General features: G+C 40.4%; 2 protein-coding genes across 3 annotated transcripts; both read right to left on the bottom strand.

Moving 5' to 3' along the window:
• Positions 1-5,756: 5,756 nt before the first annotated feature.
• ift57 (intraflagellar transport 57 homolog (Chlamydomonas)) lies at positions 5,757-13,777 on the bottom strand. 2 transcript variants are annotated; one of them, XM_080543239.1, is made up of 11 exons: positions 13,274-13,777; positions 12,587-12,761; positions 11,506-11,624; positions 11,007-11,097; positions 10,674-10,745; positions 9,766-9,888; positions 9,527-9,598; positions 8,287-8,418; positions 7,330-7,392; positions 7,124-7,190; positions 5,757-6,306 (listed from the first exon to the last, which is right to left on the bottom strand). In XM_080543239.1, exons 1-11 carry the CDS (start codon positions 13,459-13,461, stop codon positions 6,128-6,130), a joined length of 1,281 nt encoding a protein of 426 aa, XP_080399365.1. In that variant the 5' UTR covers positions 13,462-13,777; the 3' UTR covers positions 5,757-6,127. The 2 variants fall into 2 exon arrangements, with proteins under 2 accessions (XP_080399365.1, XP_080399366.1); XM_080543240.1 differs by having other exon boundaries at positions 10,674-10,742.
• An 884-nt stretch (positions 13,778-14,661) lies between these two features.
• On the bottom strand, positions 14,662-20,430 carry LOC308168816 (high-affinity choline transporter 1-like; the record flags this gene model as incomplete). Its single annotated transcript, XM_080543460.1, has 8 exons — positions 14,662-15,198; positions 15,423-15,640; positions 15,956-16,109; positions 17,110-17,253; positions 17,852-18,000; positions 18,346-18,501; positions 18,708-18,821; positions 20,247-20,430. 8 exons carry the CDS (start codon positions 20,428-20,430, stop codon positions 14,662-14,664), a joined length of 1,656 nt encoding a protein of 551 aa, XP_080399586.1.
• Positions 20,431-23,657: the final 3,227 nt, after the last annotated feature.

Here is a 23,657-nt window from a genome sequence, read left to right as displayed (position 1 = left end):
ACCTCGAACGGTAACGGTCTCTGTCTGGTGACACAGGAGAAGAGGGTTTTTCATACGTAAACAGGAGCTGGATGAACAGAGGCATTCAGTGTTTTAATAGGCTGGGGGCGTCAGGGGACTGTGGGAGATTGCACAATAGTAGGCATATGAAGTGTGCCTGGGAACTGGCTTTCTGTAGCCTGGTTGACGGGACCTTATTAAACAGGGTATCCGCGGAGTCTTGAAAAGTATTAAAAGTTGATAAATCAATTTTGGGAAAATCAAGACCCTTAATAAGTATTAAAAAGTCTTATCACGATTTTATGAGGTCTTGAATTTTGTTGGTATTTTTCTGAATTAGACTCTGTCCAAAGAGTTTGAGTCCTAAAAGCTTTTAGTAAAAGTTTGTGAATTTATTAGTTTTATTAAAAAACAAAGATGAACCGGAAATTCTGTTGTATGATAGTGGTCTAGTCTATTGCAAACTAAAACTGTTAAGTTAAAGGTGTCACTGATGTAAACGGTTACAGCTTGAAGTGGCGGTGAGGTCTGGAAAAATATCTTAGAAAGGTATTGAAATTAACTTCAACATTCCTGTATATACCCTGTTAAAGGTTTCTTTTTATGTAATTGGTAGGAGGTCGAAATCATAAAGCCACAATCAATATTTTGTGAAAAAAAATTACCCATTGATTCTTGAATTGAATTGAATTTTACTTAGTCCGGAGCTAAACAACTCTCACCACATCATAACCCAAACAGGAAGATAAACAAACACTATACAGCTTTAAAAATATAGTGCCCTGCTTAAGTACTGGGACAGTGAAGCATTTCCTCTTTTGGCTCTATACTCCTAAAGTTTGGATTTTAAATCTAACAATTATTATGAAGTTAAAGGTTGTTAGTTTTTTACTTCAGGGCATTTTGTACATGTTTGTACACTATTCAGAAATTCCAACACTGTTTATACATAGTCCCCTTATTTCAGGGCACCAAAAGTAATGGGTCTGATTCATATAACATGTGTGTGGTTACCATGACAGCACTACAACACATACTGAGCAATATATTCATTCATATCAGTTAAGCCACTGGTCCTCAAATACTGTGGAGACCCAGTCCCAAGTATAGGCTCCTTCTAACTTGAGCTTTCCATATCTCACTTCACTACATGATAACGAGGGCTTGGAAATAACCCCCCCCCCCCCCCCCCCTCAGCTGCCTCACTCAACATGGACAACATCATTGTCTCTGATAAGGTGCAAATGGCAGACATTTATAACCAGCACTTTATGAAGTCTGGTTTTATTTTTCGAGTCTGCTAACCACCCCTGCTTGGCCAATAGCGCTTCTCCCTTAAGCCCACCCCACTACTCCCCTGTAGCCTCTCACCTGACACCCGCCCCCCAGGCCCCCAGTCCCATTACATAGCTACACCTACAGGCTGTCTCGGAGAGTGAAGTCTTGGCCCCATCATAGCAGCTCCCCTTGCAGACCTTTTTAACCTGTCCTTTCACACAGCTGAAATCCCATGAGCATGGAAAGCAGCAGTAGTGCGTCCCCTTGTTCAAGGGAGGAGATCAGGCTGATCCTAACTGTTACAGGCCCATCTCTATACTGTCGTGTTTATCAAAAGTACTGGAAAAACTTGTAAATAAGCAACTTACTGGATACCTGGATGCTCAATGTTCTGTCTGGAGTTCAATCAGGTTTTTCGTTCTGGTTATGGCTGTGTCACTGCAACCCTGAAAGTCCTAGATGACAATACATCTGCGGACTGGTGGACAGCATTCCGTGGCTCTATTTGAAGAGCCTTACTTTGGCTACTGTATGATGTCCTATGTATTTTGTATCATTGCATTGGTTTTGTTGAGGAATTTAAGATTCAGTGTGTTGGCCCTGAATAATAGTAAAAACTGGGCCTCTCATTTATTAGTCTCCCAAGTCTGATATGTTGCCTCCCACATTACATTGGAGGCCAACTGTTTGCTCAACAATTGGCTTCCTACATGTTTCCTGTCTCGAAAACATGACTCCTCCCCCCCCCCCCCCCCAAGACATAGGCCTTCTGATAGAGATGGCTAGAGACTACTCATGTGTGGAGTTTTCTTGCTAATTATGATAAAGTAGGCTATGCCTACAATGTGTATTCAGTGCTTTACATTAGAACAAGAAAAACATTTTCTAACAATAAGGAAAGTGTACGTAAAACAATAACGTTGTCCATTAACACCAGCTTGAATAGCAGAGCTTGAATAATTAAATAACTTTGCAAAAAAGACATATTAAATTGTGCCTGTTCTGCCAATGATTGCACGACAGCAGATGATACTGGACAATGCAGTGGCCTAGCTGATGACAGTGAGTTTAGAATGATAAGGTTCTATCTCCGTTTAGAATGATAAGGTTCTATCTCCGTTTAGGGTAGTTCAGAGATATTGAGCGTCAACGTTTTTACATTCCATTATGTTTTGTGAGATGGAACCTTTGTTTTTTATTAATTACTAACTAAAAAATGTAAACATTTTAAATATAACACCACACAGGCATTAATAAACACCTAATGGATCAGATTATGTAAAAAACTCAATTCTGACAACAATGGAGATAGAACCTTATAATTCTAACGTCACGTGATGCTGGAAGATGCAGTGGGCTTAGCTGATGATGCTGGAAGATGCAGTATAAAAAGCTGATGATGCTGGAAGTAAGGCGCTAGCTGATGATGCGAAAGGGTCTGCAGGGCGCCAGCTGATGATGCTCGACTAGGCCTGCAGTGCAACTGGGCAACTACACATCTGAAGCACCAGACGTGCATATCATAATAAAAGACAATAATATCTCTGACTTTGGGAACAAGGAACAAGGAACAAACAGCTCTATACGGAGATCATTATGGTCAAGAAGAAGAAGACTTAATAATAATAAATAATAATAATAAAAATAAAATAATAATAATAATATCATAATCATGACAATATAATACAAATCATAATAACAATAATAATAATAATAAAACAGCTCTTTAACATTCCCTGTGCAGGCCTAGCTCTCCTTTTTATAAATACGATAAATGCGATATTGGCTCAATCTCTCACGTCCAATGTCAAGAAGAGACGAACACCAAGGCTGCACCGAACAAAGAGACTTTAGTAAGCGATGATGAGCTACTTACTTTTTGCTGATCGAAGTCGAATCACATACGAAGGAGCTTCAAAGTGATATTTGTGCTTCTTCAACAGAGATTGTTGGTTGAGATGTGCAAATGAAATACTTGAGTTATTTGTCCTCTTGGTTGACAGCCCACCCGCATCCGCAGCTGAGATCTCTCTGTGTGTGAAGACCTCCGCCCACTTCTGCTAGGGTGGATCTGGATTTGTATTTCTTCAAAATAAAAGCGCCGACGTTCATTTCATTTCATTTTCATTTTCATTTAATTTATTTATTTTTGCACATGAGATTGTCATACATTTGTATGTGTCCTATACAATTAATTAATTTCCCCATGGGCAAAAAAGGAGCAGGAAGAAGAAAAATCTTATAATTACCTGCCCCCTATCCCTATTCATCATCAACACAAATGTCACTTGATGGTCGGCGCACAACCAGAATTTGCACAAAATAATTTATATATTACAAAAATGTACAATGAAACCTACCAAGACCAACAAAGAAACAAACAATGAGCAAATGAACAATAAAAAAAAGGAAAGAAAAAAAAGATCTCACTTAGTATTATTTTTCTTCATATTGATAATCACTACATTTCTTATTTTTGTATATTTTTTTGACTTATTATGTATTACTACATCCCTTAAGATCGCTATGGAGAGAATTCTACAATTTTACACCAACGACTGATATACATCTCTGTTTAAGTGTAGTGCGTTAAACTTGTTAAGGCATACAAATCCCCCAAAATATGGATAAAGGAACCACTTTTATGTAACAATATCTGGGAATAAACATTACATCTATGTATTCATTATGATTTGAAGGGTTTGTAATTCTTTTAATAGCCTATCCTAATTACCCCGACGAAAGACTAACTGCACTGTATAGGGGACACATCATTTAGATTTAGATTTAACTTGATTGTCATTGACAAGAGTACAAGTACTAAGTCAACGAAATTTTAGTTTGGCATCTAACCAGAAGTGCAAATAGTGCATAGTGCAAAAGACATGTTTATGTAGACAGTGCATGGTATAACAGTATACAGGATTACAGTGAGTATAAGTAAATGAATATAAAAGTCAATATACATGCAATGAATATTAATATAAAAAGTAAATATATGTGCAATGAATATCTATATGATATGTACAGTTAAGACATCTGTACATTATGATACAGAGCAAGGACGATGGATATCAATATACAGTTAAGAAATATGTACATTATGAAATGTACAGAACAAGAACAATAGGTTTGCCCTTGGCAATAGGCCCTTGTATAGAATAGGCCCCTGTACAAGGGCAATAGTTCTGTACCTTGTTCTGTAGAAGGGCAATAGGCCATAGGGTTAGAACAAGGGACTGTAGACAAATAACTTTCCAAGGCTAAATATGATTTTTACAACCATTGTACTCAGCAACACTTAATATCAAGTGAGTTTCAACCATGAGGCGTGTCATAGAGTGTGTTGTAGAGTGTTGTTGGCTCCGTAATGTGGCCCAATAATCAATAATAATAATAATCTAGACATAGATAATTGGTAATCTATGTCTAGATTGCTTAGGGAACACATAATGGGCAGTACACAAATAATAAGGCTAAACATGACAAAGATTTACACTACCAATCTAGTCATCAACACTTCTAGGGTCCTTATTTCAGTAAAAATAAGAGAAAATATTATAATCCCATCCCTTTCCATTCATCTCTTTGCTTATATTTTAAGACGCAAAAACGAAACAGGAAGTCTCAATGTTGGAAGATGTTGAGATGACCTCATGGAACACAGTGTTCCATACAGCCGGACACGCCTCTTTGAGGGGACAATGATGGGGTCTTGTCATCTGCCTCGGATGGAGGATTGCGCCCTCTTTTGAATTTATACTGTAAATACAGATTGTTGACCAAAATATAGTGAGATGAGAGTGTGGAGGTCCACTATACACAAGTTAAGGCAAAGGCCCTGTTTCACTGTAGTCTATTGAGAAACCGTAAAATAATGCAACATTGTGTGAATGAGGCTTGTGCAGCTTTCCCATGTCAGTTGAACTGGAATGTTGGTGCGTTGCAAACAAAAAAACTAAGTCGAAAGTGATGTTTCCACATATGAAATGTAACTTGTAACTCGACGAGACAATTACTGTATGACTCCTATTATTGGATTTCAGCTCTGCTGAACGGATCCAATGTGGGCAGCCGGTGGCTCCAGGTTGGGATTATTCCAGACCCAACAGGTGTGGGCCGCCAACAGTGGGCCAATGTTTGCCTGCATTGAGCCCATTTAGCAACTACTTGACCACTATGGCACATAATGTGTTTAAGCAAAACAGAAAAAATGAGTAGTTTACTTATATAAATATGAATCATCACACATTCCAATGCACCTTGACTGTGGTCTTGCCACTTTGGGATATTAATTCCCGTATTTAGATATTTGAAAGCCATATATTGTGTTGTTTGTGTCACCATAGAATTCAGAATTTGATTATATGTTTTGAATCAATCGAAATCTAAATTGACAACAAAATACACATTGAGATCATAATTAATACAACCTTTTATTTCTACCAAAATTCTCAATTTCTCTTTCTTTGGTCCACATTTAAAAATTATAGCCTGTATGTATAATATATAGCCTAAATAATACAAACTGTATTACATAAATACAAATATATACAGAACCATAATCATGTTTTCATTTGAATGCATGTGAAAACAGTACAAATTCAATTGAAATACATAAACAAGGCGTCAAAACACTATCATATATAATGATATGCAACTCCATAAGACATGCGGTCATTTACATTTATGTCTGTGAACAACATTGGTGGTGTTGAGTTTGTATGTGCAGCTCACACTAACCACATTGCTGGAGGCCATCTGCCATTAAATAACACATCTGTTACAAATGGTTATTTCAGGTCCATAGTAGCTTAGTACAGACAGAAGTTCAGTGAACTTGTTGATATCAGTATGCACCCACGGCAGGCTCGGGGATGTTGGTGGCATGCATGTCTCTGGTCATATTGGACTTCTCCTTCAGCTTGGCCTGCAGTAGTGTGTGTTCCACTACCCCTATCCGGATGTCCATCTGAACTATCTCCTGCTTGAGCTTCGTCAGACTCTGCTTGATCTTGACTACAGGGGCTGAAAGACAACAGAGGGTTTAGAGTAGGAAGGGGAGCTGTCATGCCAAACCGTGACACTGCAGTAGTATGCAGTTATGGAATTATATGTATCACTGTGATGTGATTTAACTAGCCAACTCTGTACTACGTTAGCGGAGCGAATTACGTGTGAAATTAGCATGCTAGCAGGTGTTTTCATATAAAATATATTATATCAGCTATAGCTGACTAGTGAGCCTGCATCAACCTTAATGCTATTCAAGTGCAAGAAGATTACATTTGTCTTCGCCGTTTAAGATACACACATTAACACACATTCTGGAACGCACGTCGAACGTTCGAACGATTAGCAACAGCGTTCGAACGATTAGATTTTGATGGGCCGTTGATGGCCCGGGCGAAATTTGGCAGTGTCAAGGTTTGGCATGACATTGGTAGGGGGTAATACATCATCCAATGAATTTGACCAGCGCCATTGATTCTATCGACAATCAGAGAGGCTTGAATGCAGTGCTGTTCACCAAAAAACATATTCAACTAACTTCATTTATTGCAACTCAAGCAAGTAGGTTCTAAAGACAGAGGGCTGATCTAAACAGAGTCAGGTTCTAAACAGAGGGCAGGGCGGAACAAGAACACTTCCCTTCCCAGTGTTTACGTCCTGTTTACTTCCTACACCCCGAGAATCTCAATCGACAGGTGAGATTCTCAGTTGTGAGATTAGAAAACGCTGAACACTTTATTTAAACAAGAACAAAATTCAATTTAAGCAACTTTTAGTAGGTGCAGTGCCATTTGTAGAAGGCTTAATCCGGTCCATTTGTATGGACACTCACCTCCGTCAGACATACTGCTTCCCTTCTCCTCCATCTCCTGCTTTACTTTCTCAAGCTCCTCAGTGATCTAGAACAAGAGATGCTACTTAGGTACTGGTGTGCTCCACCAGTAATCCCTCTTTCATAAAGAACACAAAAAGGACCACTTGTAACGTTAACCTTCTAATAGATATGTATGATATTATCTTAATATTACAGTCACTCACCTCAGTCAGAACTCTGGTCCTCTCTGTGACTCCACCACTTCCCTGCTGATAGAGCTCCTTTGCCTGGGATGACAAAAGCAAAAAGAAATGCATTTACTTAGACCACATACTTTGTTCAAAACACAGATCACGACTTACATCTTTAGGATTCTCTCCAGGATATTTTAACAGCATGGCGCAGCATTGTATTATCAAAAACGACTTGTGTTTATTTGTGTAAAAATGCTCTAAACGCTGAGGAACATAACGCTTCCACTTTCGCTTCTGATTTTCACAATGATGTCATTAGCAATCAAAGATAGTTACTCTACCATTACATCAGTTTAATTTGCTCTGAAATGTTTACATAGTGGCGGAGCTAACGACTAGGGTTGGGTACTGGAAGCCGGTACCAGTACCGGTACCTATACATCCCGTACCGAATTGCAATGGAGATTTCGGTACCTCATTTCGGTACTTCTCTCTCGCCCCCTGGTGCTCCGAAACGGACTTTATGCAACAGTCAACCGCACGTGCCATCGCCCGTTAACGTTCCACTGATCAGTGATGCGTGTAGCTGTGGTGAGCTGAGCGGTTGTGTGAAGAAGAGTGAGTGACAGCATATATTTATTTATCGAGCTCCTGCCGCTTCGCCGTCCGCCATTGCAGTTTCACGAGACTGAAGAGACGCACTCTCGGACTGTAAACAACAGCTGTATGATGAGTTTGTATGACGCAGTTTGACGAGACTGAAGAGACGCGCAATGCATTTTGGGGATGTTGAGTAGGAATAGCATGCATCAATCGCATACTCAAAGATTCAAGATAATCTAGTATACTAGATTTCTCGCATACTGTACAGTGTGAACGCACTCGCATACTCAAATCTACGTCATATCTAGTATGAATAGTATGCCATTTCGAACACAGCCCTTGATTGGTTCAGCTAGTTCATACAGGTTTAATATGAATGTTTACCTCGCTGAGTTTCGATTGTGCACTGCGGTACTCCTTGATGAGGTGTTCCAGCTGGTTGTTGATGTACTTCTCTCGGCTGCCCACCTTCTCCAGAGTCTTACCAATCTCCTCCTGCAGCTTGTCTAAGTAGCCCTGCCAAACAGAAACACACAAAACCTTTCAGCGTACAATCTTTCAGATATGTTGTTGGTCAAAATTAGTTGCGTCTTACGGAGTAAGTCCTGGCTGCTGAAAGCCTGTAGGCGTATGTTTCGTAAGCATGTTTTTATAACATGTAAATACATTGTCAATTTCATTTATTTGATAATGGAAAATAGTAATTTATTTTAAGTGCTCCGGGCAAGTAAAAAAGCGTTACTGTCGAACCCTGACTACTAATATAATATATCAAATAGGGGTGAAATAGGGCATAGATCATCATTCTATCTCAATTGTCTTGTCTTTTTTTTCTTTTTTTATTCAACAATAAGAACAATAATACAACAAGTCATCATCAACAACAACAACAACAAACAAAAGAAAAAACATTAAAAGGAAAAGAAAAAGCTACTGCTGTCATCTAATGTCACCCGTCTCTAATCTGTGTCAATTGCCATAAAGTCCACTTCATCCATTTACTGTCCATCTGTGGTCCTAAAACCCTGTGAGTCAGTCTTTCCATAACATGAATTTCCCTCACTGTGTCTACCCATTGGGTCTGAGTAGCTAAGTCATCCATACCCCATTTCCTAGTGATAGCCTTTTTCCCAGCAACCATGAGTATCTTAAATAGATAAGAGTCCCCTGCCTGTATCTCATTCTCTGTGTAGTTACACAGATAGAGCAGCTTGTGGTTCATAGGAAATTTGTAACCCAGAATTCCTTGTGTTATCCCATGTATCATTGCCCAAAACCCTGTTATTTTGTGGCAATTCCAGAATATATGGGCATGGTTAGCCTCAGATAACCCACAATTCCTCCAACATGGCTTTCTTGTATCAGAATAGTTATTTGCTTCAATTGTCAATTTGTAAATACTTTAACAAATGAAATATTCACCAGGTCAGTTTTGGATTTTTGGAGGGACAATAATAGCTGTGTATAAATAGAAGACCCATGCAATTCTGTCCAGTCTATGATGATGGATTGCTGGCAAGACAGCTACAATCAACTTCTCTGTGTCCTCAGAGGAACGGATCTCCGGTGGGATGGCAACTAACTACTGTAGGCTGAGGCCAGGGCGCAGTCTTCTGAAGCTCACCTTAGCCTCCTTGAGTGATGACGTGATCCCATCTCTGTGTTGATGCATCTGGTCCACATGGATCCTCCAGTCCTGAAAATGGACATACTGTTTTAGTGTTTCATATGGACCAGGCTAATCTACACACTTTATCTCTCCTTGCTTAACCCTACTGACATGCCTGGACGGTGTGAACACTTCCCTGTTAACCTCCCCCGCCAAAAGAAAAACCCCACAACAACAACAACAACAACAACAACCTTATTATCTGTTCTGACGGTGACTTTCAGTTGGGGGAGAACCCGCTCCACCTCCCGATTCCACTCTGCAGCGTCCGTGTTAGATTCTAATATATTATCAGGCTTTGAGGACAACTTGGTTTCCTGTGGAAAAGAAGGAGGAAGTAGAGAGTGAGAGAAAGAGAAAGAGAAGAGAAATTAGCTATGTATTAAATTCCATTCGCACTTTTATAAGTAGGCTATCTTTTACATTCAAATAACCCCATAAAGATGAAAACTCTTGCCAAAAACACCTAGCTGTGCATGACAACAAGAAAATTACACTTTTATATATAGTAATAAACAGTACTCACATCTAAAGAGAATGCGTTTCTTATTGAGACTGTTGCAACTAACTGGAAACAAACGTGAAGTCGCTGAGAGGCTGAGGAGGGCCTTGTTCGCTATTTGTCTGACACGCTACCAAGAGCTCACAGCTTTTATTAACGAGGAAAATCAAACGTAACATACAAAAAATATGCTCCAAATAATCACAGTGATCAATGACAGAAATAATGATCAAAAGTGTACAAAAGCGTTCAGGGACAAAATAGTTCAGAGACAGTAATCCAAAGCGTACACGAGCGGTCAACAAAAATACAGCGACCCAACTCCCCTCTCGCTCTTACCAGCCACCATGCAGGTGAACAGGTGCTTATATTAACTCTACGATATCCCCGCCCATACCCATGTGACTTCCGGACGATCTCAATCACCACGATCAAAGCAATAACAAAATAAACAAACCAAAATAACCCAAAATATATACTCACAAAATTACCCATTTACCATTCATACTAAATTCACCCTATTCATGGCTCCTACAGGGACAGTACAACCACATTGTTTCATAACTTACCGTACCGGCTGATATAGAAAAAGAAACTCACGCTGTGAATGGTCCTTGATTTAAGAGCCTCGAGATCGACGATATTTTCCTCTTCATAGTCATCCGGTTCCTCCTTTGTGGAGAGAAACAAATGCATTTTTGAGTTAACACAGCTTCCTTTATAATGGGGAACTATACTGCTGTCCAATAATCCGTAGACTATGACGACGACTAATGAGAGAATAACATGCTATTGATTAACACACAGCAGAAAGCCCAACTAAGTGCAGCCTCTAGCCTATAAAAACCTCTTCAAATCAGCGTGCGCACAGAAAACGTGGCAAGCAAGGAAAGCCATACGATTGGATTGGGACACTGCTATATGGATACCCACTGTCATCTCCTCTTCTACTTTGTTGAGTGTCAGTTCTGCTTCATCCTCCATCACAGACTCCTCCTCCATCTCTTCTGTGGGGTAGTTTGGCCTGGGTGGGGAAAGACCAAAGAACAGTGATTGGCACTGGCACTCACCAGCAATTCCACAGGCATCTGCTCATGTGCTGTCTTTGGTAGCTGCAGAAAGGCTATGTGACAAAAATATGAACATGTGAATCATTTGCCCCATCTCTGGCAGATGTCAGCCCACTTGTTACAGCAACGATACACTGTGGAGTCTCCTTTTGAATCCATACATTGATACTCAGATGTGACCTGAGATCGATCGATATCTCTCTCTCTCTCTCTCTCTCTCTCTCTCTCTCTCTCTCTCTCTCTCTCTCTCTCTCTCTCTCTCTCTCTCTCTCTCTCTCTCTCTCTCTCTCTCTCTCTCTCTCTCTCTCTTCTTTACTGGATATACAATGTGTTTTATTTTCTAAATCTTGATGTAACCGTACCTTCTCCAGACAAAGCCCTTCTTCTTCAGAACTTCTTCTGCCAGCCGGTCCAGAACATAGCAGATATGTTCCCCTGAGCCCGCTTTCAGTTTGGAGGGAGGGAAGTCCACCAGTCCTCCCTGGACAAGAACGTGAATGAATGAATGAATGAATGAATGAATGAATGAATGAATGAATGAATGAATGAATGAATGAATGAATGAATGAATGAATGAATGAATGAATGAATGAATGAATGAATGAATGAATGAATGAATGAATGAATGAATGAATGAATGAATGAATGAATGAATGAATGAATGAATGAATGAATGAATGAATGAATGAATGAATGAATGAATGAATGAATGAATGAATGAATGAATGAATGAATGAATGAATGAATGAATGAATGAATGAATGAATGAATGAATGAATGAATGAATGAATGAATGAATGAATGAATGAATGAATGAATGAATGAATGAATGAATGAATGAATGAATGAATGAATGAATGAATGAATGAATGAATGAATGAATGAATGAATGAATGAATGAATGAATGAATGAATGAATGAATGAATGAATGAATGAATGAATGAATGAATGAATGAATGAATGAATGAATGAATGAATGAATGAATGAATGAATGAATGAATGAATGAATGAATGAATGAATGAATGAATGAATGAATGAATGAATGAATGAATGAATGAATGAATGAATGAATGAATGAATGAATGAATGAATGAATGAATGAATGAATGAATGAATGAATGAATGAAGAATGGTCTTTATTGTCATTAATACAGTACAGGTACCATACAACGACATTTAGAAGGGGGGGGCTAACAATGTGCATGAATACCAGAACATCTAGCATATTCTTAAATGTTATTGAAACACTTTAACAACCTAGTGGATCTCCTACCATGTCAAACCTGGTTATGAGCAATAGGAACAAATGGAATAAGGACTTAAAAAGGCTCAATAGATAATATATTATTATTCAGAGAATATAGGTGGTATCAATAAATGAAGACAACTGTTTTGTCTAAAGAGTAAAGAAGTAGAGTAGTGACGTTGAGGAGTGCTTACAAAAGCTCTCAACTCGGAGAGAACGTTGGACACGGTGGCGTTGGGGTCATCGAACTCCTGAGGCTGCTCGAAGGGTCTCCCCGCTTCATTGATGAGCCAAGACGCGATGATGGTAAACATGTAGAACTGCTCGCCTGGGTTCGATGGCATATAGGCACTGGAAGCAAAGTAATGCCTGTGGAAGAGGGAAACCAATATTATATAACTGATAATGTCGAGGAAAAAGCAACGCCATTTGGTCACTTGATTCTAACTGAGGAATCGTCATTGACTATTAGCTAATATGGTAGGCCTATGTAACGAGATGTGATTTTAACCTGCACTTTATTATTTTACTTAAAGTAGATATACAATCTTTCTTATTCTGCTAGAATTGGGCTTTATGGTAATACCATAATGGCATATGTACAGTAGCCTACATGGACAGTTGATTGAAGCATAAATGTCAGTTTTTTATAGTTGGACATACGATTTCTTTTCAGGTGAGAGAGTAAAGTCAAAATGACATTATCTGACTGCATTGCCCACAGCAATCCAATATTCAATTATAATTATGTTAGATTATAAATACTCTGGTTGTTATGTTTACCTTTTGGTTGACAGCAAAAGAGGGAGAGAGGAGGATAGAGAGGGAGAGAAGGAGAGAGAGCATATATATATAGTATATGTATTGTATTGCTGGCCAACCTTGACAAAGCCTTCATGTTGTGTTTGGCCAGAACTTCCTCCTCGTAGTCCAGCAGCTTCAGTTTGTCCAGCAGGTCCTCCATGACCACGAACATCTGGTGGGCTGCCCCGGGACCCCGTTCTGCTGCCCCGGGACCCCGTTCATCCTCCTCTGCTCGCCGAAGGTCTTCTCGAAGGTCTTCTGCCATCTCTCTCTCTTAACTGTGTCAATGTCACACTGGTCGTAGGCGAGCTAACGATTCACTTTGCTTGACCAAGAATATCTGACACACGATTCTCAGTTTGTTTTGGTTACCAGGGGGTTGTCAAGCAACACAGGTTAGCTAGCTTGGCTAAACAGACAAATGTGATAACGTTAGCCAACGTATTTGACTTGAAGAAGTGATTATTTGAATGTGATTTAATCGACGCTATATGTTCAGTTTGCTAGATAGCAGTTTTGCATCGAAATTGATTTAACTAATTGGTGCGGCTGGCTGGACCTCAACTGCCTGCTTGCTTCATCTTCATCTTCTTCTTCTTCTTCTTCTTCTTCTTCTTCTTCTTCTTCTTCTTCTTCTTCTTCTTCTGTTGGGTTTAACGGCAGCTTGCATCCTTAACGTTGCACTACTGCCATCTCCTGGACTTATCCAACTCAACTCCGACATTGTCCAGCTCGTCAAAGGCTGTGTTCGAAATGGCATACTACTATTCATACAAGTCAAGTCAAGTCAACTTTATTTGTATAGCACATTTACGTACAGCAATGCTGAGCCAAAGTGCTTCACAGTAAAAAATAGATAAATGCAGGAGATAAGTAAGCACAATGCACACAATACAATGTAATACAAAATATGGTAAAATTAAAAGAGAAGATAAAAGGACTAAAAAACAATAAATCAATAAGACAATAAGAGCCAGGGACGATGTATGATGTATGATACGATGTATGATGTATATTTGAGTAATGCAGGGGTGGCCAACCAGTTGGAGACTAAGAATCAATCAAGTTCCAATAGGCTACTTTGCAGACAGATTTATTTATTTTTCTTTCTCACACACACGACTGAATACTCATGAATGAAATGAAAGCAGGTGGGAAAGCTGCTAAATATTGATTGATTGATTGATTGATTGATTATACTTTGATAGCGCCTCTCAGGGCTGCTACAACAGAACGACAGAGGAGAACACAGAAGGGAAGGAAACACAAGGACACATGTGGACGTAACAGGTAGTCTTAGACATCAGTAAATTAAATGTTATTTATCAGGGCTCCACAGAGGCCAATCATGGGAGGGCTTTCATGTGTACATGGTAGATCACTGAAGAGAAGCACACTCACACTTTCCATATTGGAAATATTCCATATTTTTCCATTATTGGAAAAAAAAGCGAAACTTAAAAAACTAAGATCTGGTGTCCAGCATCAGCTCTGAGGCAACGTATCCGCTCTCATCCTCACTGCTCACTCTTGCGCTGTCGCTTTCTCCTGGAGGTGACATTTTGGAATTCACCTTTAACACATCCCACCTCTCAGGAATCAGCCCTTTCTTAAACATCCACGAAGCCAGGTAGGAGAAAATCAAGATGGCGCACAGGGCACAGAGCATACTTATAGTCCTGACAGGAGAACGCTGTACATAAACACCGTCCTCCAGAGTACAGCCAGGGAAGTGTAGAAGTGTAGGTAGGCCGAGCTTGGGCTCTCCACTCAGGACCCTTAGCGACAGCCCCACCAAGTACCCTACGAGGGCACCGTAACCATTGGAGACTTCGAAGAACAGGACGCAGACCAGCTGGGGGAAGATTACAGTGTAGGCCAAGTCGCAGGCTAGAATCCAGATGGCTTGAATGCTGCTTTGGAAGAAGGTGAGGACGGTACCAACCAGGCCGGCAACTACTACGGAGATACGGATCACCCAATGCATCTCCCTGTCCGACGCCTGCAGAGGACCAAAACATGATGGAGATGATCCAGCATGGTCAGACAGTGATTACCCACTTACAACCCCTGCACTTACAACCACTTCTCACCCTCCTCCAAACATCACCCTCTTATCACCTCTCACTCTCCTCCACCTCTCTCACACTCTTCCATCTCTCACTCTCCTCCACCTCTCTCACACTCTTCCACCTCTCCCCTCCTCCCTCCTCCTCTCCTTCTTACCTGCTTCCTGATGATGTTCTTGTAGATGTTGAAGGAGAATATGGAGCTGGCTGACAGCATGCCCGAGTCCATCGATGACATCACGGCGGCGGCGACAGCCCCGATGCCGATGATTGAGATGTAGGGTGGAGTGAGGTGCTGCAGGGCGATGGGAACGACCATCGTCGCCTCCCCACGGGCGTACGGGGAGGGTGAACCATAAGACGTTTGGTTCCAGTCTGGAAATATGAGGCATCTGAATTATCTGATTGGAATATGAGGAATCTGAATGGAAATTGTTCCAAGAGCTTGCTGGAGGAGGTGATGCAGAAACAATACCTCTCAGCATTTGGGTCAATTGTATTGTAATTCACTCAATTCAGTGAATGAAGTGATATTATTTGAAACATTTGATTTATTTCCTTCAAAATCTGTCTGCCCGTTAACCATCATATAACCTTTGGATCAAATTCTTCTTTTTTCTGTTTATCAATTTTAAATAACTTCTATAACAATTCTAAACAGTAAGTCGTTTATAAACAGTACATTGATACCTGTTGATGCAGAAACTGCTCCAATCAACCAAGGGGGGATAGACAGGATGATGATGAAGGCAGCCGCAGCAAAGGAGGTGAGCTGGGCGTTAGCTGAGGAGGAGGCAGACAGTGTCCTCTGGTGGAAACTCTGGAATGACACACTCCCCAGAGACTGAGGATGTAATTGGATAAGAATCGAAGATTCCCCCAAAGTTGAAAGAGGAACATGAGTAAGATGTTGATATAGGTGCCCCTATACAGTGCCTATAGAAAGTCATAATACCCCTTCACTTTTTCCACATCTTGTTGTGTTATAGACTCAAGTTAAAATTGATTAAATAAAAAATAATGTCATCAATCCACACACAATACCCCATAATGACAAAGTGAAAACTAGTTTTTTTTGCAAACAAACATTTCTGCAAATGTATTAAAATGGAAACCCAGAAATACCTCATGTGCATAAGTATTCATACCCTTTGCAATAGCACTCTAAAAGAGCCAAAATTAGCACTCTAAAATAGCACTCCAAAATAGCACTCTAAAAAAAGCTAAATGCAAAAATGTCATCAACTCAAAGTTGAATTGAGTCCATCTTAATGCATGGTGGCCATGGCAAGACCATGTGTATGAGACCATGGGAACCACTAACATTTTTCAACATACTCATTATTATTATTATTATTATTATTATTATTATTATTACAATTATTTTACCTGCTACTCTCAACATTGTAACTATAACCTTCGAACATACTATCTATCATTCCTACCATATATTTATCTAACGTTTCAACTACCTAGCCATCATCCTTTCACCAGTCATTACTGCTTCACTCAATATAACCCACACTGAGTAACCTCTGATTAACCTTGTTTGAACCTTTCTGTACCTCCCCTTTCTCATCTATCCATCCTCTCTTTCATCTGTCCATTCATCCATCCAATCTACCAACCAACCTAACCTCATGTTTTTTCAACCCAGAAAATCGTCATCAACCCTGATAAAGCTGTCTGATACCTTATACGCTTTCTGATACCTTCAATCTATATTGAAACACCTTTAAACCTTTTCCACTAACCAAAATAATTAAATAGCACCTACTTGTGTGACATGTGTGTCCTACTGCCCAACCCCCACCACCCTCAGCAAATATTGATGTTTAGCTTACAGTCATTAAGCAGTCATCAATCCACTTAAAGGCTTTCTCAGACTCTAGTTTGCCAAGCCAGGGGGCCTGGAAGGTGTTGTTGACCGCTGTCAGGGTGATGTCAGTAGACATTGGGTTCATCAGGAGGAAGGGAACACACAGCCACTACAGAGGCAGAGGAGGCAGTCGGTTAGAGCCACAATGAATGGAGTTCGATCGTGAGCTTAGAATTATAAGGTTCTATACAGTTCAGAGATATTGAGCGTCAAAGTTTTTACATTCCATTATGTTTTGTGAGATGGAACCTTTGTATTTTATTAATTACTAACAAAAAAAATAACATTTTAAAAATAACACCACTCAGGCATTAAAAACACCTAATGGATCAGATTATGTAAAAAAGTCAATTTTGACAAAAATGGAGATAGAACCTTATAATTCTAACGTGACGAGATGGAACAAAAGTCAAACCTCTACTCCTCCTCTCCGCCTACATTGCTCAGCTTTTAAGCTTTGGTGACACTGTCAATATAGCCTTTGGAATCTGGATGGTATCAAATCCAGGCTAGAGTTAATACACTCTTTGAGTGTCTAGAAAAGTGCTATATAAGTCTAATGTATTATTATTATTATTATTATTATTATAATACAGACTGTTGCATAATGCAATGTGCAATGTTTTCAACATACATAATCTGCCATCATCTCCTATGTCAGGCATCCATATTGCTTTTACTTGTGGTAACTCAGTCATCTCATATACCAAACTGAAGAAGATGAGAATGAGCTGGATGACGTCAGTGTAAGCCACAGAGTAGAGTCCGCCCAGTAGAGTGTAGACAATGGCCACTGCTGAGGAGATGCCAATGGATACGGAATAGTTCAAATCCAAAATCACACTCATGGTCGCCCCTATAACGCACACGCACATGCGCGTGCGCACACACACACACACACACACACACACACACACACACACACACACACACACACACACACAGTTATTGTTACTGTACATACACTGTTGAGATTTGGATGAGCAAGATGCATGTTTATTATTGTAATCAAGGTTATATTTGTTAAAATGTGTTAAATTCAACTGGTCAACTTGCTGTTTGGTTTTGATTGAATAGTTCTCAGTGTGTGTGTGTGTGTGTGTGTGTGTGTGTGTGTGTGTGTGTGTGTGTGTGTGTGTGTGTGTGTGTGTGTGTGTGTGTGTGTGTGTGTGTGTGTGTGTGTGTGTGTGTGTGCATTTACCTAAAGCAATCAGTGTGCAGGTAACCCAGAGAATGTCTATTATCATGGAAGGCACCACTAGAGTGGCACTTAGTACTTTTCCATATCTGATCTGAAATGGATCTATCATAGTGATGTACTTTCTGTCCCTCATTGGCTTGGCAAAGAAAAGGCCACCTGAAAGATCAAAAGTGATTTAGTAAAAAACAACAGCTATATTGTGATAACTGTGATAGTATGAAACCAAATGATAATGATAATAAAACAGTGTACAATGTACTGCACTGTACTGTACTGGACACAGGGAGCATTAAAGAGCTAGAAACTAAACCCTAAGGTAACTTAACGTATTGATATTCTTCCATGAATCTAGAATGATTTACCGAAAACAAAAGACATGGCACATTGAATAGGGAAAAGAGCCCAGATGAAACCCATGGTGGGGTTGTACACCGCCTCTGCTGTTCCCATGATAGCGCCCCCTCCAAAGAATGTAGCTGCAGGAAATACACACACACACACAAGCACACGCACACACACACGCACACACACACACACACACACACACACACACACATACACTGATTAATCAAGCTAGTCTCACAGGTCTCCGGCCCTTGAGTTGACGTCATTCTTGTGAAGCTACTGATTCAGTAAAAGAAAACACCTGCTAGCTACTTGGAAGCATAAGGTACTGCACACTTGACAGCGAAAAATTGACAAATGACGAAATAGTGAGAACATGTATAAGAATGTGGAGAATGGTGCTAAACCATCCTGTAAGATGTTTGATGCTTTGACCCCTACAACCCTCAGACACAGAGCACAGCCTCCAGAGGGGTCAGGGTTTCAACGCTAGCAGTGGCCGCTACACTGCCCCTGTCTCTGGATTCTATCAGTTCACAGCCAGCCTCCTTATAGGTAAGACATCCAGCCCTAACCCTAATGAAGATGTGCCTCATAGAACTAGAAAGCAAATACAGTACATCTTCGGGTGAAAGGAATAGTCCTGCAAATGAGTCAATAACTTATTTGTTTCCTCACCCTGAAATCAAATAAGAATCAAGTCATCAACATTGTAGTCGCTATAGCTTTATATAGTCTATTTCTTTTATATGTTGCTTTCCTCCCCTCACTCCTTTGAAATATGAGGCAATCCTATGTTGTATTTGAGGGTTAGGCAGAAGAGAGGTGGCTGCCAGACAAAAAACGGTTTGGACAGTTGGGTGCGTCATTGGCTTGCACCAATCAGAGGTGGCCATGTGTTACCCAGTCCAATCAGTCAGATGTCAGGTGGAGATAAGGCTGGCGGGGTTATTCTGAGGAACTGGCGTGTGGGGTCTTTCCTCAGAATGACCACCCAAAGACAAACCATGTCACTGCACCCCGTAAAACGTACGAGCACAAACTTATGAGCACCGTATTTGTGCCAATATACACCCAAAATACCACACTTGAACCTGCACTTTTTCCAAGGACAAAAACAAGATATCTTCTCTTTTCTCTAAGGCTGTGACTGGTTGTAGCACTTATTCTAATAGAAAGTCTTACTTGTGATGACTGTGGTCTTTGTTTAACTCGCTTTATGCATATTCACTTATTGTAAGTCACTCTGGGTAGGAGGTAGGAGTGTCTGTTAAATGACCAACGACTGCTAAAATGTAAATGTAAAATGTCAACAATACACACTACAGTTGTCAGCACAGTCGACCCAGCTAGTGTGAGACCTGATCAAGATGTAGATTATCATATATAATCTTAAATAAATATATAAATATTCTCTTTATTATTCTTCCAAAGGCTCCTACTCCTACACCTTTTCAGCTGGACATACCAAACTAACTATTGTATCTCTTGTCTACCAGGTTTGCAATGAATTCATGAATTGGAATTTCCTGAACTGACTCCAAGGAGTCCCTCACCAGTCATGGTAAAAACTCCCACAAACAAGCCGATATCTCGGTTTCCTAAGAGAACTGTCTCAAGCCTGTCTCCGCCGCTTTTCCCCTCTGCCTTCTTGGATTTTGAGGACGCCCATATTCCCATTCCGAGCACGAGCAGGTAGAATCCCAACATCACAATCAGACCAGGGATGTTGAGAGCCATGGTGGACCGTTGACAATGACTGACCGACTGACTGACCAAATGACTCACCAACTGCTAACCGGCAGACTGACTGCTGAGTAACTGTGTCGTGGTGCAAGGCAGAAGGCACAGTCCAGGCATTGGTTTATGCCCTGAAGAATGTGTGATGGTGATGACTCATACGCTCTCCAGCTCTTCTACAACCCTCTCCAGTGAGTCCTGCTAAAGATCCTGTTGAATGATTTTTAACCTTCAGATGGGAGGGAGGGGTGAATGGGTCTTTCTACACGCAGAATGTTGTGGATAGCACACTGCTTGTTATCATTCTTTGAATGGAATCATTCAAGGTTTCAGGTCTATCAGGTCCATTAGGTCAAGCAGGTCTTGGTGTTTTCTTTCATGGTCTTGGTGGACAACAAGGTGTTTTATGAGCATTATATTGTGTCAACAGTAACCCAGCTGACGTTGTGTAATGTTTGTTTTACCTGCATTTTTGTTGCATTACCCTCCTTTGCTCAGGCTGTCATTTTGGGCCATTCTAGAGTTTCAAGATTCAAGTGTATTGTTATGTCACATTACACAAGTATAAGAGAGTAGAATTCTTAGGCTTTGGTTTCTGACATTGCAGCACAAGAAAAAAACAACTTTGTTCAGCTATCACCTATGTCTTGGATGCACTCAAATTGTGTTAAGCAAAGCACAGCAATACACAGTGCTCAATTACTGTAATTACGTACTGCCTCTTCTGTTTGCAATTGACAGATCACTAATGAAGAGAAGCTTCAGTTTATGTGGACTTAAACATACGTAAAGTAATAATATCCATTATGGTAGGAGATTGTGTGTGTGAAAGAGAATGAGAGAGAGAGAGAGAGAGAGAGAGAGAGAGAGAGAGAGAGAGAGAGAGAGAAGGAGGGGTGTGTGGATGTGGGTTTGTGTGCGTGCGTGTTTGGGTGCATGTGTGTGTTTGTGTGCATGTGCATGTGTGTTCGTGCATGGGTGTATGTGTGTGTGTGTGTGTGTGTGCGTGTGTGTGTGTGTGTGTGTGTGTGTGTGTGTGTGTCTGTGTGTGTGTGAGCGAGACAAAGAAGAAGAAGGGCCCAGAGATGACCATCCATCTCTGCACCTGAACAACAGTTGCCTGGCAACAGCCAAAAAATAAAAACAGCTTGGGCCGGCCAGCGGAGCCATGAACACAACTCCTCAGATGTAAACAGATGGTTAGACCAATGCTCACAGCTGGACGCCCACTAGTTACCATGCTGGTGCATGTGATTATAGTTGGCAGGATGTCCTGTGGGCTTCAAAACTCAACTTAGAGTTGGCAGGATATTGAATTGGTTGGAGCCAGCCTGGACAGATGCAGAATGATGGGGGTATGCCTATCACAGCCAAGAGATGACTGTTCTAAATGTTATCAGACAGAGGGAGGTCAATGACTGTATGTTTATTCAGTCTAGTCATACAGTACAGGTGGCTTGGAGAAAGGTGATACTGTAGGCTGTGTCTATTATCAACACTGTGAGTCTAGGTGAAGAGAGAGAGAGAGAGGGGGGGGGGTGTCAAGAAGGCCATAGATGGTCTATTGATCTGTGTTTTAAAGAGATGATCCACTTCTTGACATGTTTCTGTGGTTTGGGCCTGACTTTGGGTGTAGTTGATTAGACCAGACAGTTTTTAGCTGTTGCATGTTGCTCCCTTAGGTACAAAACGTTTGGGCCCCATTAACCCCCCCCCCCCCCATGTGACAGGGTCTGGTGAAAAAGTCCCCAAGTATAGGGCAAGGTCATTTTTCAGTTTTTCAAAATGCAGATTGTAAGCTTTCAAATTATGTGTCATACATTGAAATCTGAAAATAGTCGAAGAAGATATGTTTATTTGAATGTTGGCACACCTCAAACAGAGAATTGGAGAAAAGCGTTTGCAACCATCGTGTTGGTAGGTACCTAGCAGCTAAAAAGAAAGCATAGCTATGTACTAACATCTAACTGCATGTTTAGCACATTACAACATGCTGATAGAACATCAACATGCTAAAAACACATAACTACACATAATTAGATGACCACACAGTCCTTGTCTTTGAACACGTCCTAAAACGTAAATGTTGTTTACAAGCCATGTATCACGAACCCAGGAAGCAGGACGGCAGACGATACAATGAATCCAATTCACACACACAATATTTAGTGATCATAAAACTGCTGTTTGTTATATTGAGTGGGCTATTCAACACGTTTGTAATGTGAAAAAACTGAAAACACAAAAAAAAGGAGAAAAAAACCAAGCTTTTTGGTCATTTGCGTGACTTGAGAATTGCCGTGTGGGCATTACTCACCGAATCCATTGCATTTCAGTATTTTGGCTTGACTAGTTTTAGTTTAGTTTATTAGTTTATGATGTTGTGGACAGTCCCCATTAATTAATTAACTGTAACAACAGTAAATGGAGCAGCTTTAGCCTACATGGCTAATTTCCAGCTGTAGTCCCCGGGCCAGTTGACAATAGGCTCCTTAAAATAAAATACATTAGTTTAAAAAATTACAATTGCAGCAAACACAAACAAATGGAGCAGGACATACAAACATATCAAGCACAATTGGAGCAAGCACAAACATGCCGGGGAGACAAGACAGTCAAGCACAAATGGCAGCAACATCAATACAGTACATGAGATAAGAACAGGACAAAGGGGACAAAGGAAGAGCAAATAGTCATAGCAATATACAGACATGAATGAATGAATGAATGGTCTTTATTGTCATTGCTACAGTACAGGTACCAAACAACGAAATTTAGGAGGGGTGGCTCCCCTGGTGTTAGGAAAGGGGAAAAAAAGGGGAAAAACGTAAAAAAAAAAATCACAAGAAGGGAAGGAGCTGGTTTACATAAATAAAGGCTATGTACACTATCCACTATACTATACAGCAGCATCCAGACATTGAAGCACACACAGACATATGCAGGCGGGTAGCAAAGATAGAGGTGTACATACAACACACACGTCACATCTGACAGACTAGCGAGTTTGTGTTGTGATTCTCAACAATGTTGAAACGTATTTCTGTGTTTCAAAAGAAAAGAAGTCAGAACATTTTGATTGGTTGCCGACATGTGGACCAAATGATCAGACTGTGTCCAAAACACAGACACAGACTCTGAACACTTTGCTTGCAGTCTTTTTCTGTAAAGTCACTTTGTTAGGCTACTACACTTTAGCATTTCTGTTGGCATGATACTGTAAAGTG

This window comes from Nansenia antarctica, assembly GCF_963989245.1.
Source record: "Nansenia antarctica genome assembly, chromosome: 12".
In the NCBI taxonomy this organism is placed as follows: Eukaryota; Metazoa; Chordata; class Actinopteri; order Argentiniformes; family Microstomatidae; genus Nansenia; species Nansenia antarctica.
The sequence above is the reverse complement of the archived record's forward strand: the minus strand, read 5'-3'. Positions and strand labels throughout refer to the sequence as shown.

Excerpts from the sequence above, each read along its gene's own strand:
- ift57 (XM_080543239.1), bottom strand. The coding sequence starts at position 13,461 with ATGGCAGAAGACCTTCGAGAAGACCTTCGGCGAGCAGAGGAGGATGAA. Across the intron at positions 12,762-13,273 it reads AACATGAAGGCTTTGTCAAG|GCATTACTTTGCTTCCAGTG; the intron begins GTTGGCCAGCAA and ends CCTCTTCCACAG. Across the intron at positions 9,889-10,673 it reads AATCAAGGACCATTCACAGC|GAAACCAAGTTGTCCTCAAA; the intron begins GTGAGTTTCTTT and ends TCTTTTCCACAG.